This window comes from Lissotriton vulgaris, chromosome 5 (genome assembly GCF_964263255.1).
Source record: "Lissotriton vulgaris chromosome 5, aLisVul1.2, whole genome shotgun sequence".
Taxonomy (NCBI): Eukaryota; Metazoa; Chordata; class Amphibia; order Caudata; family Salamandridae; genus Lissotriton; species Lissotriton vulgaris.
In genome coordinates, this window is record NC_141693.1 from 616,279,134 (window position 1) to 616,294,380 (window position 15,247).

At 47.5% G+C, this 15,247-nt stretch overlaps 1 protein-coding gene across 6 annotated transcripts in view; it reads right to left on the minus strand.

Annotated features, from left to right (window-relative positions):
* Positions 1–15,247, minus strand: part of ARHGEF10L (Rho guanine nucleotide exchange factor 10 like) — a 763,679-nt gene that overhangs the window by 85,428 nt on the left and 663,004 nt on the right. For all 6 annotated transcript variants that reach the window (XM_086922050.1, XM_086922049.1, XM_086922052.1 and 3 more), the window contains one exon: positions 10,573–10,659. In XM_086922050.1, coding sequence (XP_086778176.1) covers positions 10,573–10,659 — 87 coding nt within the window. The remainder of the gene's footprint in view (positions 1–10,572; positions 10,660–15,247) is intronic.

Consider the following 15,247-nt stretch of genomic DNA (forward strand, 5'->3'; position numbering starts at 1 on the left):
GGCCTCGGCCCCTAGCCCTGCCCAACCCTCTTCCATGGCATAGGGAGCACAAAACTCTTCCATCTGCAAGTCAACATTCTCTGCTGTATCCTGATGCCCTCCCACTCCCTACATCTGGACCCCCCACATCCATTTACCACCTTCCTAGAGAAGTATATTTGTTCAAGAAATGCAGACATTCGGTGCTTAATTTGTAAAATAAATAACTGTCAGGGCCCTCGTCAGGAGGCAACTACAGCTTGCCCCTGCCACCACTACCAATGGCAATCACGACCATTCCAGGATCCCAAAGCTATAAGAATGGCTTGGGAGGCAGCTATTAGTTATTTTTAATATACATTATATTAATAATAAACTGTTATTCTGCTCATCTCTGAATTAGACAGACTGCGCCACCATATGGCAGCGGTCATAAGTGCCAGTGTAGACAATTAAGCGCCGGTGCTGAGCACCAAAAACCAGTAGCTCAAAGTAAGCACTGGAAACACTCCATGCAGATTCTTGGCCCCAAGGGCAGGGTGCTGTGTATTTAAAAGGTAGAACATGTAGGCTTGTGTTTTACATGTCCTGGTAGAGAAAAACTGCTAAAAAAAAAAAATCACAACAGCAAGGCCTATCTCTTTCATAGGTTAACATGGGGATTGCCTTAAAACATTTTTCAAGTGTAATTTCCCATTGAGAAAATTAGAGTTTGGTGTCTCTGGACTCACAATATAAAAACACATCTTTTAGTGAAGCTGGTTTTTAAATTGCACATCTGAAAAGGCCACTTTTAGAAAGTTGGTGTTTTATAACTTTACCCATTCTGAGCCTCTCCCCGTCTCTGAATACACGTCTGGGTTGGATGACAGTCGGGCTTTGTGAATTCACTCTACACAGTCACACACAAAGGGAGCACAGGTGTGCCCTGTATATCCTGATGGCCCATCACCAGGCTGATGGGTTTTCCTGAGCTAGAGCGGTGGGAGGAGTCAAGACTTTCACATGAGTAGAGCTGTGCCTGTCCCCACACAAACAGCTGTATACCCCTCTGTAGTGTGTGCGGAGCCAAAAAGGGTAGTGTCTAGAGTACTACAAAGACCTTTCTGTGAAGTCTCCCTACTTCAAAGGCTAAAATGGGCATAAGTACTGGACCTCTGACACTATATACTCAGAACATTTCTGGACTGAGGGCAGTGTACCAGGAAGAAGAGCCATTGTGCTGCTAGGAGGGACTGCCACTTTGCTTTTTGCTTTGCCGGGTTGGCCTGATGTCTGCTGCTTCTTGCCTGAGAGTGAGAGGACTGGACTTTGCTCTCTGCAACCTGCTTCCAAAGTTTCGCCAAGGGATTGAGTTGAGCTTGCCTCCTGTTGGTAGTCTCAGGGCCAGCAAATACTTCACCTGTGCACATGGGTTCCTCAGCTGAGAGCCCTACTCTGCCAAGTGGTGCCAGTTCCTGGTCCTTTGGAAGGGAGTTTGCTGTGCTGAAAGAGAAGAAACCAGTTTGTCAACTTCGACACAGTGCCGCTGCCTGCACTGGAGCCATGGTCTTCATTGGATCCAATGACCGTGACATACAAAACAGGCCTAATGCCGCAGCATCTCCGGAGAGACACCACGTGTGAATTTCAAGCACTGCATCACTGAAGTCTTGATGCCTGACTCCCCTGCAGCACCTGTTGCCCTGTGGTGTGACATCAACACCACCAAGTTGATGCCTTGTGGCCTGACTCTCGATGCTTCATCGATCCCGCACCACCAGAGGAATAGACTCCTCGCTGCATCACATACCCTGTGTCTTGCAACGTCCCAGTCACAAAAGGCTCAACAACTTGCACCGTCTCTAGAAACCAACGCTTCCCTTACTTCAGTTACACCTCACCTCCGTTGTGCAATGCACCATCCCTAGCCTCGACATGCCAACGACCTGCACCACAAGTAAGGAACCAATGCCGCACTGGCCTCAGTGAAGCCTCACCTTCCCAGCATCTCGCAACATCTTTGTTTTGTCATTGTTTTCAAGGTTCTGTAACCATGGTTTGTACGACTCCATAGCAAGCCCGCGCTCCATTGTGGCCGGTCCTGAACTTTGAGATTCGACTTCTTCAAGCACATATTATAGCCTCAGATGGAGCTTTCCTGTGCGCGGGGACGCACTGTTCTTTGTGCAACCATGCGCTTAACAAATGTCATTAACCTAACCTAACCTAACCTAACCATAAGCATTAGATCTGCATTTACTCTTTAAAAATTCATATCTTTACTTGTGCATGTTGGATTTTTGTTATTGTGGTCTTGTTTTACTCAGATAAATATTGGATATTTTTCTAAACTGGTTCGGAGTATTGTGTGGTGTTTTCACTGTGTTACTGTGTATGCGTGCACAAATGCTTTACACATTGCCTCTTTTGTTTCGCCTGACTGCTCTGAGCCAAGCTACCAGAGGGTGAGCACAGGAAAACTTAGTGTGTACTACACTTACCCTGACTAGGATTGATGGTTCAGATTTGGACAGGGTGCCTACCTCTGCCACTAGAGACCCAATTTCTACCAGCTTCACTGAAAAACACTTAAAAACTGAGTTATGTTCGTAGTTCAAACAAGTAATACTACCGAAATGCACTAGTTATGTTTCTGAGTGCACTTAAACATGACAAATCATAGTCGTCCGCCATACACAAAATACCTATTTGGCCATGGCACAGACATACAAAAACAGGTAACTAGAGAACAACATGACGGATGACCGTGAGTTATGCCGTGTTTTGCATGCATTCACAAACATAACTGGCGAATTTCAGTGGTTTTACATGGCTGGGCACAAACATAACTCAGTTTTAACCGCTGTTTTTCAGTGAATTTAATTGTTTTATAATGTACTTAATTTTAAACCCCAGTTGTGCATAGCCTTTTGCCCTGAGCAACTGGATTTGGACGAAGGACTGCACTGCATCAGTAGCGTAGCAAGGATGCCATGGGCCCTGGTGCAATCAAGGAAAATAGCGTTTTAGACTGCTGTTGTGGAAGCAAAATACAGCAATTATTAGGGCTCAATCAGCCCCGCATTACCCCAGTGCCACTATACCTGCTACGCTAACTCCTGCCTTACGCTCAACCTGCCTTGGTTGCACAATCCCCGCCTCACATGGCCTTCAGCCTTAACCAGCGAAATTTGTGAACAGGGTGTCTGTGATAACCTGTGGTGGGTGCTGCACTGCACAGCAGGAATTGGGCTGAAGATCTAGCACGCAGTCAGGTTCTACACCCTACCTCCTATCGTTCAAGCAAAGCCAGAAACATATTTTAATTTTGCTTTGCTTGTGCTATTTTGTTTTTTGTTTTTACATTGCAGGAAATTCACGACTCTGCTCTGAGAGTAAGAGACAAAACAGTGGTGGAATCCTGCACTTTATATGTCTGTTGGCAAGCGCAGTCGCAAAACTAAAACAATGCCTCTTTCCACCTCATTATTTCTTATATTTCCCATGCGTCTAGGTCTCACCATCGCCTTGGGGTCAGTTACCCTTGGGGGTTTCCACACTATGGCTGTGGATTTTTTTTCACAGCACGAAACTCGAAAGTTAGTGCTGACTTGCGAGTTCCGAGGTGGCTTGGAAACAAAATTCAGTCCCAGTGCATCCAATCACATTGTTTAAAAATGGGCTTAACATGATTTGCAAGTCGTTCCTCAAGTGTTTGATTAACACCTTGACTGCTTTGGATATTTCCCTCCTGTGCTGCACACTAATGTTAATGGGTGTGGTCGTGACGGAACCATTCCGTCATCAGCACAGCTCAACCGTGACTGATGACGGAATGGTTCCGTCACCAGCATCGAAGGGGTTAACCACATCGCTGCTGCACATTTTCCCCTCCGGTGCTGAAGATTTCAGATTTACATCATTTCATGACGAGCTCAGCTCGTCATCAGCACAGCTCCACTGTGCCTCATGACGAGCTGAGCTCGTCATGAGCATGGAAAGGGTTAACAGAGATATTCAAAAGTGATAACACATTAAACCCCGCCTGGCACAAAGGATACTGTGGTAATAATCGAGACTTTTAAATTTGCACTCTAGAAATGTAACTTGGCCCCATCCTCTGGGCCAAATTCCATTAAAAAGGGGTAGGGGGCAAATGGCCACTCTACCCAAGTCTCATTAGATGACCCCATTGCTAGGGCCAAATGCAATTTAAAAAGGGGAATTCAGGCATCGTGGTACCCCGGGGACGCCTTTTATTACCTTGTACCTCGGGGACCACATCCCCCGGGGCCTTTCTTTCTAATAGGTGGATGCCCCAGTGCCGACCCAGGGCACCCACCAAGCACATGTTGCGGGGGAAGCAACAGGGTCCCCCTTGGTCCCAGCCAGCTCCAACATAGTCTGGGAACCGGCATTGCTCCCACCCGGAGGGAGCAGCTATTCATGCTACACCCTTGGAATGAGAGCAATATGTTGTTCTGTTTCCCTGCCTGCACCAGTGTGGGCAGGGAAACTGATCATAAGTTTGCTCCTAGCCTGCGGGAGCATTTTTAAAGCTCCCGCTGGTCGGGAACAGACCAAACCCCAGATGCATCAAGCCCAGATTCTGCGAATTCTAAATTGCGAAAAATACCGAATCGCAATTTAGAATTCGCAGAATGGGATGCATCAAGAAAAGCGAATAAAAAAAGCGATTCGCAGTCGGCCGTAATTGCTGATTGCGATTTTCACTAAATCGTACAAAATTCACAGAAACGCCTGTTTCCCATGTTGAAATTGCGATTTCGCAATTACCGAAATCGCAAATTGCGATCTTGCTAATTGCCAGATCGCAAAAACGGGAAGTCGCATTTTGAGCACAATGATGACATCACAACCAGGAAGTAGGCAGTTCCCTCACTCATTCTAAACACAGAGCCTGAGAGTGGAAGAAGCACAGCACAGAGCTCCACCAGACACACCCTGCAGCCCCACAACAGGACACACTTACTAAACCAGAATATCCCAGGAAGCAGCAGGAAGCAGTGCACCTGGCAGAAAACGAAAAATCTCATTTTCAGAGCAGGAGTTGGAGTTCCTTATCGAGGGTGTAAGCAGGGACCATGATAGGCTGTTTGGGAAGGAATACCGGAAGGTGCCTGAAGCAGACAAGCGGCGCATTTGGCAGCGCATCCGGTCCAAGGTAAACTTTGTTGGAGTGACCCAGCGCTCCATTGATGAGCTGAAGAAGAGGTGGTACGACCTCAGAGGTCGTGCCAAAGAGCGCATTGCAGAGAGGTTGGGGGAGCAACATGCCACGGGAGGAGGAGAGCCCACAGTTACGCCCAACACACCACTTGAAGACCTGGTGGAGGACACAATCAACCCTGCAGCCTGCGTGGGGGGTCACCCGGCTGGACACCTCCCGACCCACCCAACAATCCCAAGGTAAGTGCCATGCAACTGCGACCCCGTCCCCTAACAATGCCCGTGCCCCCAGAGCTAGCCATTTGATAACCCCAGTAATGCAGGCCATGCACATCTGAAATGCCATATTGCATTGTGGGACCTGTAGTGTGATAATAGTTCCAAGATAGCCACACACAGCCAGACCTGTCAAGTGAAACATGTCCCTTATGCCAGTCAGGAAAAGCAAGCCTGCATGCATGTTGCAACATCCCATGTGCAAAATGCATATCATTAATCATGCACCCATTTACATCACAGGTGCTGCAGAACCACAGAGCACTGACAGCGAGGCACTCCAAATTGAGGAGAACCCAGAGGACACCGAGGGAGAGAGCCATCCTGCCACACGACCAGGACCTTCACGCACACCAGCACCAGTACCACCACCTCCCCATGCGGACAGGGCCACCTCTGCAGCGACAGGAGGAGCGCAACCACCACATGCCTCACACATGGCAGTGCAACAGGCCACATCACCACCCAGGAGGCAGACACGGCGCACAGCCACTGTGCCTCGCAGTGAAGCGGTCGGATGAGTCAGTAGGGCAACGTGGCAAGATGAGCTGGCCGGGGGCAACATGCCCAAGATCCTGGTCCTGATATTGAACGCCGGATGCTAGCAGTCCACCAAAAGCAGGCACGGCACATGACAGCCATGCAGCTGCAGCTATATAAAACCGCGAGAAATGTGAGCCCGCTCACCGACAGCGTGCAGGTGTTAACTGCTGCTGTGAGGGAGAACAGCCAAATCATGGTGTCACGGCAGGACAGCAGGACATCAGCCGCCGCCGCCACCGCCAGCTGCTGACCCGGCTGTCAGCATACACCAGGTCAAATCATCTGATCGGTAATGCTACGGCCCAACTCTCACGCTGCTCCTTGGCAATGCAACTCCAGATGGTGCAATGCTGCCAGGATTTTGCTAGGGCGTTGGAACAGGTCACAACCGCTGTCCAAAACCAGCAGGTGTGTAGCCATGCCCATGCAAGGGTGGGGGGTGATGATGCCAGTGAGGGCACATACAGTCTAAGCAGCCTGTCCCTGCCGGTGGTACAAGAACGACGCCGCAGCACCAGGTCCAGTGCTGCATCACGGCCCAATACCAGCGAGGTGGATGTGGAGAGGGGACAGGGCACGTCCGGCCGGAGGCGCTAAGGATTGTATGAACATTAGCAGCAGTGCCATGCTGCAGTACAAAGCAGGCCTGCTTCTCAATCATGGGGCTGTATGTCGTGATACAGTTTTCATATTTTCTGTCCAAAAAAAGTGAAGGGAATATCCTGTTAACATAATTATAAGAATTTATTTCAAAAGCAAATCCGACTCATGTCATTATTTCATTTGCCATGCATGAGTGCAGTGTTATGTGAGGGGTATGGGGGCACTAGAAATAATTCAGTGTGATGTAGTTGCGGCGCCTGTGTCCCTCAGCAGCATTCTCCCCGCGTGCATGAAGTACATGTGCAGGTGGCCGGTTGTCCCCCTCCGACTCACTGCCAGAGATCTCCACAGGTATCCTCCGCTTGATAGCAATATTGTGCAGTATGGCACACACGGCCACGATGCGGCAGCAGACCTCAGGCTGGTATTTGAGTACCCCACCAGTCTTATGTAGGATGCGGAATCGGCTCTTTAACATCCCAAATGTCTGTTCAATGACATTCCTGGTGCGAATGTGCGCAGCATTGTAACGCCGTTCCTGTGGTGAGGCAGGGTTGAGGTATGGGGTGAGGAGGTACTCACGGAGGCCATAGGCGCTGTCACCTGAAGGAAAGGAGCAGAGGGTCAGTGCCTGTCATGCGCAGCTACATGGGCTTGACGTACTGTTTGTGGGCATGTGTACTTACCTAGGAGGTGTCCTTCCCCCAAAGTAACCCCTGGCCAAGCGTGTGTGTGCCGCTGTGCCTGAATATGAATGAATCATGCGTGCTCCCCGGGTATTGTGCCACTATGTCGGTGATGACTGTCTTTGAGTTGCAGACCATCTGGATGTTCAGTGAGTGGTAAGACTTGCGGTTCTGGTACATGTATTCTGTCTCAGCGGGTGGGCAGATGTGGATGTGGGTACAGTCAATGCATCCAATTACATGGGGGAATTGCGCAATGTTGTAAAATTGTAGCTTTGTCTGATTTAAGTCCTGTTGGATGGTTGGGAAGGTAATGTAATGGTGTATCCAGGTCAGCATGGCGTCCAGGAAACTCCTTAGGCAGCGGGACAATGTGCTCTGGGAGATCCCCCCTGCAACTGCAACTATCCCCTGGAAGCTTCCGGAGGCCAGGAGGTGCAGGCAGCACAGGACCTGGACATGGGTGGGCACGTCATTGGTCCTCCTTGTTGGGTGCTGCATCAGGGGGTCATGGTCTCGGATGAGCTTGGTTATCATTGCGCTACTGGGATGTAGGCGCATCCCTGTGGTGGGCACACTTATGTGGTACTGTGTGTGGCGAGACAACACAGTGAATTCCAAAAGAAGTTCAAATAAAGTTCCAATGATTAAAGGTTTCGAAATTTAATTAAAGTTTTCCATTGATATGTTTCATATTTCCTTCATATGAGTTGACAGACAATCAATTTTATCACCGTCAGAAACTGAAAGTAGCTCCAATGCATTTCGGACAGGGTGTCCTTTTTCAAGGAGCACTGCAACAAAGAGTATACAAAAAAATCCAAATCAATACACGCGATTTGATTAAATGCAACACAATAATTGTAAGGGTTACATATGTGTCTCCGTGAGTCAACCTCATGCACCCTTTAGCGGAATTCGAAGAAATGTGAAATAGTAAGGTCTCACCAAGGGATAAAGATCGGAAAGGAGTGTAATTAGTGGGGATAAGAAAACTAAAAGGCGGTTGGACGGGGGTCGGTGAAAAGAGTGGTTCAAGGTGATAAGTAAATATGAAAGTAGTGTGTCTAGGGAGTGAAAAGATGTGAAAAGAGTAAGGGCTTTAAGGGGAAGTATCTAACAGTAAAGCCAACGGCTCGAAAAAACATGCAAGGCTTACGTAAACGGCTTGAAAGATCACAGCGGTCCTAGAAGAAAAATAGGATCGTAAACTTAATAAGGCTGAGAGAACGGAAGGAGAAATGAGCGCTATTACAGCGGAGAGATTAGTAAGGGACTTACTGGGTCTGGCGGTTAGGCGTAGATGTGAGAATCAGGTTCCTGTGTTGTGAAACTCCGCGTAGTGAATGCGGAGTTTTGGTCACCTGTAGGAGCACCTTAAATTGATTACTCTATCCACCCTTCCAGCTAACTTTTTCAAATACCAACGCTGTGCGCCGTGCCTAATTACCTCAGTCTTGGTTATCATTGCCCCATTCAGCCTGTACTTCGAGTAGATCTCCTCCTCAGTCTGGCCGAGGAGTGTGATCCACAGCCGGAAGATGCGCTCCTGGATCCTGCATCTGTTCCGGGCTGCAGCCTGGAGCCTTTGCCGCCTTACCACAATGTAGAGTCCTGGCATTGTGAATGTCCTCATGCTCCTACTGTGTCTCCTTAAGTGTGTTTGTTTAGCCCCGCACCTGTATCTTGTTAGGAGAAATTATTTTATTTTTTTCAAATTGAACTTTATGGTTACCACCAGGTTTGAGTTCTTCTTGAATTGCGCCTCGCTATTTGCGATTTTGGGTTTTTTCGCTAATTGCGATTTTTCATGAATTTGCTTTGCGATTATTTTGTGAGTTCGCAAATGAATTCGCAGAATCAGTGGAACTTCGCTATTACAGAACCGCAAAGGGGGTTCCACCTCCGATTTTAATTGCAAACTCACAAAATATATTTTGCGAATTCGCTATTTGGTTGTTTTTCCTTTCATGAATTGCAGTTAATGGTATTGCGATGGCAATAGCTGTTTCGCAACTATTGCAATCCAATTTGTGTTGATGAATCTATGCCTTAGTGATTGCTCCCATTTAGCCAGAGATACTAAAATGCTCCTGCCACACAGGAGCAAACACATTTCCCTGTCTGAGCTAATACGGGCAGGGAAACTACTGAGTACAAGTGTGGGCTCCCTAGGACACATTCACTGAACCGGGCCCAGGGATGTAAAGGCTCAGGGAGGAGGCTGTGCAGCCCCTCTCACCTTTCAAATCTGTCACGGCGCCAGCGGATGGGTTCCCCAGGGCCTCCTTAAGGCTCAGGGAGGGAAGAGGAGCCACGTGCCCACACCCTTATTTTTTGCTCCAGGTGTTGGGGTCGCCGGGACATCTCAGAGGCTCAGGGAGGAGGGCCAAACACCCCCGCGCACCGCACCTCCCCAGAAATGGATGCATTGGCCTCCTAGGCCATGGCCCATGCTGGGGAGTTTTAATAAAGTAGTTCGGGTGCCCAAACTTTTATTTAATTTGTTATATTATTTTGACACAAAAACATGGATCCTCCTCAAATTAGCAGGAACATTTACAAAAAACATTTCTGGCCCCAAGCAGGGTGGGGTCCTGCTGGCCTAGATGGGGTCAGGGTACCCCAACCCTGCCCCCTATGTTGTTTTTTTTTTGCTTTTGTGTAGAACTCGGGACTGAGTCCCAAGTCCTAAGATGGCAGACACTACTTCCAGTTTTATCTGGTGGCAGCCAATCAGATTTAAGCAGATCTGTCTGATCCATTGAGGCTCCATCCCCCTAGATATACAACGTTATTGATGATTAGTTGCTCAATAACAGATTTACACCAAATCATGAAACACACTCTCTTTGGACCAAGATTTAGCTTTCTGCAAAATCTGGTGTAATTTCATTCAGCGATTTGGGCTGTAGCAGTATCTAAAGTTCCTATTAAATAATAAATTGGTAAAACATGTTCTGGGACCCCCTTCTTTTCCATGCTCCTGCTTGAAGGATCACCCCAAAATTGTCCAAGCGTGAAGTGGTCAAAAAAGTATCATTTTTTTGCAAATGTTGCGGTGATTCGTCTAACAGTAACAAAGTTATTAGCAACACAAACAAAAGTCTCTACGTAAACACAATCCTACCTAGGACTATGAGGGAGTGTGCATTTATGGAGGCAGTCAAGAATTAATAACTAAGTAAGAAATGGAAATTTATATTCTAGGGAGAATGTAACAATTCTATGGTCGTTATCAAGCTCTTTTCTATAAACCCTTCAAATGCAGTGATCTCATGTAACAGAAATTACATATCTGCCACTTACTCACCCAGAGGAATCCTGGAGGGAGAGAGGTGCTGAGAGCAGAGAATCCAAGTAGCGATGTCTGAACAGGATTGTGTGCAATCGCTCCAAGCTGAAAAAAGAGAGAATATTTTATTGAAAGTCCTTTGGATACCTCACACATCCTTTCATCCCTCCATACAGGATACCACCACTATTATTTTGTACACTCAGGAGTCCCTGGGAGGGGTTGCATAGATATGACAACTTTGTGTGAAAGCTGTGAGGTCTGCCCTAGATGGTGAGGTTTGGATCCATGAACCTCATGAAATGTGAAAGGTGAGCCACTACTGTCTTTTGGGAAGAAGAGTGTGCAGAAATGTTTTTGCTGTCAGGATCCAACCAAAGAGTAGGAGTACTGCTACCTGGAGGACACCAGGAGAAATATGTACTGCAGCAGTACTGTTCACAGAGATGTTGGCAAATGGGCCTCTGATGGCTGGTGCACACAAAGACAGTGTAGATGCTAACAAGCACAAATACGCTTCTGGGTCGCACATTACTACGGGATTCACTCTGGGTTCATGGTCACATAGAACAAGGCAAGGACTGTCAGAAAGAAAACACTTCTGTATACTATTAACTAGCAGAGTTGCGAAGTAGCCAATGATTAACAACTTTTGGACCGTCTTATGGCTTCCATAGATGTCCTAGTCCATCACCAGTGTTTCCAGTCCTGGGCTTTTTTTATTTTTGTCCTTCCATTGGATCCGTCTGGGTTTTCTCCTTTCCTCTTGCTTATCTGGTTATTGCTGCTTTGATTAACTGTCAATCCCCCTTCAGCTGGCTTGCTTGGTCCTTCTGAGTTTACGGAGTGTGTCTTGGTTCTAAGCTAAGCTCGTCAAGGCACCTCTTTAGAAGGAACTAGTGAGACTCTTCTAATGCTCAATAACATGAATTAGCTGATGGTGTTATTTGGGGTGGTCATGGTAACCCGCCATATTTACGTCTCTAGAAAGAAGTTGAGGTGAATGCCTGAGACAATTGTAAGGTGCTGCCTGACTAAGATCTCCTCCTCATTGAGGGTGCTGCAGACACCTTGATGTTTTTTTATAGCCAATGTTTCCCTGCATGGTTCCTTCCTTGATGATTATTTACTTTGATCCCAGTAGTTGTCTTGTTCAGGAAGGAATTGGGGATTGCTTCTGGATCCATCTGCCAATCACTACCAGAACTCCACTATGCGCGGGTGAGAATGTTTCCGTATTTTCATTGGTAGAAGAGAGATCGATATACCAGTTGGTGCCGGTGAGGACGATTATATAGCTTTCTCTTTATGAAATGTGAGATGTGCCTTCAATTTCATCATGGAAAGACAGCAGTACATGGTTCGTGCTTCTGTGAAATGCGAGAGGCCTTGAGAATGGTAGGATATGATCCCAGGGTTCACTGTAGAATGTCAACGAATGTCAACGATCTGTATTTTACATTTTTGCAAGGGAAAGAGGTCCATCCACGTTAGTAGACCACTGCATAATGTGTATTCTTCAAACCTTTCCAGCCTTTGAGCCGGGCATGTACCAGTCTACCACATGGTGGCGCTGCTAAAAATGACTATTGACTGCCCAAGCATTCTTATAGCTTTGGGGGACTAGAGTAAGCTGAATTGTCACACTTGTAAGGGTGTGATGATAAGTAGTTGTATTGGTACTGCCATTGGCAGCGCTAGCAGGGGCCGTGAGTGGAGCAGGCTGCAGTGGCACTTTGACGAGGACCCTGGCTCTTAATTTTTTACAAATTAAGCTCTGCAAGTGCCTGTTTGCAGGGATGGAAAGAATTAGAAATAATAACATGCAATAGAAAGCAAATATGCTGTCACATCCGGACAACACAAGTTTTTGGTTCTATTCTTTATTTTGTGTGCCTGTTTGGCATCTAAGAGCGGGGTAAAAATATACACAATTTATTTTAGAGGCTTTTATTCACAAGGGTTTTACACCCATGGTTTGAGGAAGTTTGAAGGTTTTAGGTGGTGTAGACTGATTGAACACCTCTAATGGAGAACAGCTTCAACTTGGTGATTGTGGCTTCGACAGTACCTGCTGATTCATTTAGTAAATTCGGGTTTTGCAACAAGATTCTCTGGCAGACCAACTCAAAAAGTTGCAGAATTTGACTTATTAGTCCACTACTGATGTAAAAAGAGTTTCAGAGAAGAGAGTTCTGAAAGTGAAGTAATATTTAGTATTGCATTCGTTTCTGTCCGGGCTCAGTTGAATGTGATTACAAGCATTAGAAATGCAATAGGTCTCGCAGCATTAGAGTTAGTGCTTTTAGAATTGTTTATGGGTTTTTTTGTAAATCTTCAGCATGAGGTTGAGGGTGAGTGAGGGTGAGGGGTTGAGGGTGAGTGAGGGTGAGGCTGAGGGGTTGAGGGTGAGGGTGAGTGAGGGTGAGTGAGGGGTTGAGGGTGAGGGGTTGAGGGTGAGTGAGGGTGAGGGGTTGAGGGTGGGTGAGGGGTTGAGGGTGAGTGAGGGTGAGGGTGAGTGAGGGTGAGTGAGGGTGAGGGTGAGTGAGGGTGAGGGTGAGTGAGGGTGTGTGAGTGAGGGTGAGTGGGGGTGAGTGAGGGTGAGTGTGGGTGAGTGAGGGTGAGTGTGGGTGAGTGAGGGTGAGTGTGGGTGAGGGATTGTGGGTGAGGGATTGAGGGTGAGGGGTTGAGGGTGAGTGAGGGTGAGGGGTTGAGGGTGAGTGAGGGTGAGGGGTTGAGGGTGAGGGGTTGAGGGTGAGTGGGGGTGAGTGAGGGTGAGGGGTTGAGGGTGAGTGAGGGTGAAGGTGAGTGAGGGTGAGGGTGAGTGAGGGTGGGTGAGTGAGTGAGGGTGAGTGAGGGTGAGGGGTTGAGGGTGAGTGAGGGTGAGGCTGAGGGGTTGAGGGTGAGGGTGAGTGAGGGTTCAAGGGTTAGGGAGTATAAATACAACTAAACAGGAAGAACGTAGAGTAAAATGAATCTCAAAACGACCTTGTAGTTATGGGAACAAAAAGCGGCAGGACATCCCACCAAAACACTGGAACATGACAAATGCACGCACTGTATGTCCTGGAATCACTTTGTATAGTATCTTGAGCCGAGCACTTAAAAAGTTGCGAGCCACTGCTTATAAAAGACAGATGCGCAGGGGAGTACTGTCTACAAAGGATCCATATTTTAAGAGGCGGGGGGCAGGCCAAGATTCAACTCTTTCTTTACTCGAGAGGAAATAAGCCTGGTAAAATTACGGCAAAACTAAACAAGCTCAACCAAAGTTTAATATTTAGAATGAGGAAACGTGGGTCTACTTACCAGCTAATGATGCACTATGAAAGGAGGTTGGAATTCTGAACACGAGCCATTTATAGAAATGCCAGCTGGCTTGCAATATTTGGAGGGTAGATGTACTCTGTGTGCATGCTCTGGTGGGTCCACACTGGTGACAGTTCCGACACGGCCTAGTGGGGGGAGATACCTTGCTTCACCCTGGCACCGAGAGGGCAAGAGTGATGAACTGTGTGACCAGGTAATGGCGGACAGAATCCACGGAGTTGCAGCGCGATCGGCCAAATGAATGGACGGCATGCCTAAGTTTGCAATGCCTGAATATTCTTCTGGAAAAAGGGGAGCCGACGGAAGGAAGAGAGGGGAGGGGGAGGAGAAATGCGACACGGCGGGAGGTGACAGATAGGTCAGTTGAACACCTAAGAGCCAAGTGTTGTGCAGCGAGTTAAGAAAGAAGGCAATCTAACAAAAGCATTGTGAAAAGCTTTTCTATAATTCAATCTCTGCTTAAGGCCAGCTGGGACAGCAACCCAGTGCAACCCCTCAGTGCGTAAAAGGGTTCAAGGGTTAGGGAGTATAAATACAACTAAACAGGAAGAACGTAGAGTAAAATGAATCTCAAAACGACCTTGTAGTTATGGGAACAAAAAGCGGCAGGACATCCCACCAAAACACTGGAACATGACAAAAGCACGCACTGTATGTCCTGGAATCACTTTGTATAGTATCTTGAGCCGAGCACTTAAAAAGTTGCGAGCCACTGCTTATAAAAGACAGATGCGCAGGGGAGTACTGTCTACAAAGGATCCATATTTTAAGAGGCGGGGGGCAGGCCAAGATTCAACTCTTTCTTTACTCGAGAGGAAATAAGCCTGGTAAAATTACGGCAAAACTAAACAAGCTCAACCAAAGTTTAATATTTAGAATGAGGAAACGTGGGTCTACTTACCAGCTAATGATGCACTATGAAAGGAGGTTGGAATTCTGAACACGAGCCATTTATAGAAATGCCAGCTGGCTTGCAATATTTGGAGGGTAGATGTACTCTGTGTGCATGCTCTGGTGGGTCCACACTGGTGACAGTTCCGACACGGCCTAGTGGGGGGAGATACCTTGCTTCACCCTGGCACCGAGAGGGCAAGAGTGATGAACTGTGTGACCAGGTAATGGCGGACAGAATCCACGGAGTTGCAGCGCGATCGGCCAAATGAATGGACGGCATGCCTAAGTTTGCAATGCCTGAATATTCTTCTGGAAAAAGGGGAGCCGACGGAAGGAAGAGAGGGGAGGGGGAGGAGAAATGCGACACGGCGGGAGGTGACAGATAGGTCAGTTGAACACCTAAGAGCCAAGTGTTGTGCAGCGAGTTAAGAAAGAAGGCAATCTAACAAAAGCATTGTGAAAAGCTTTT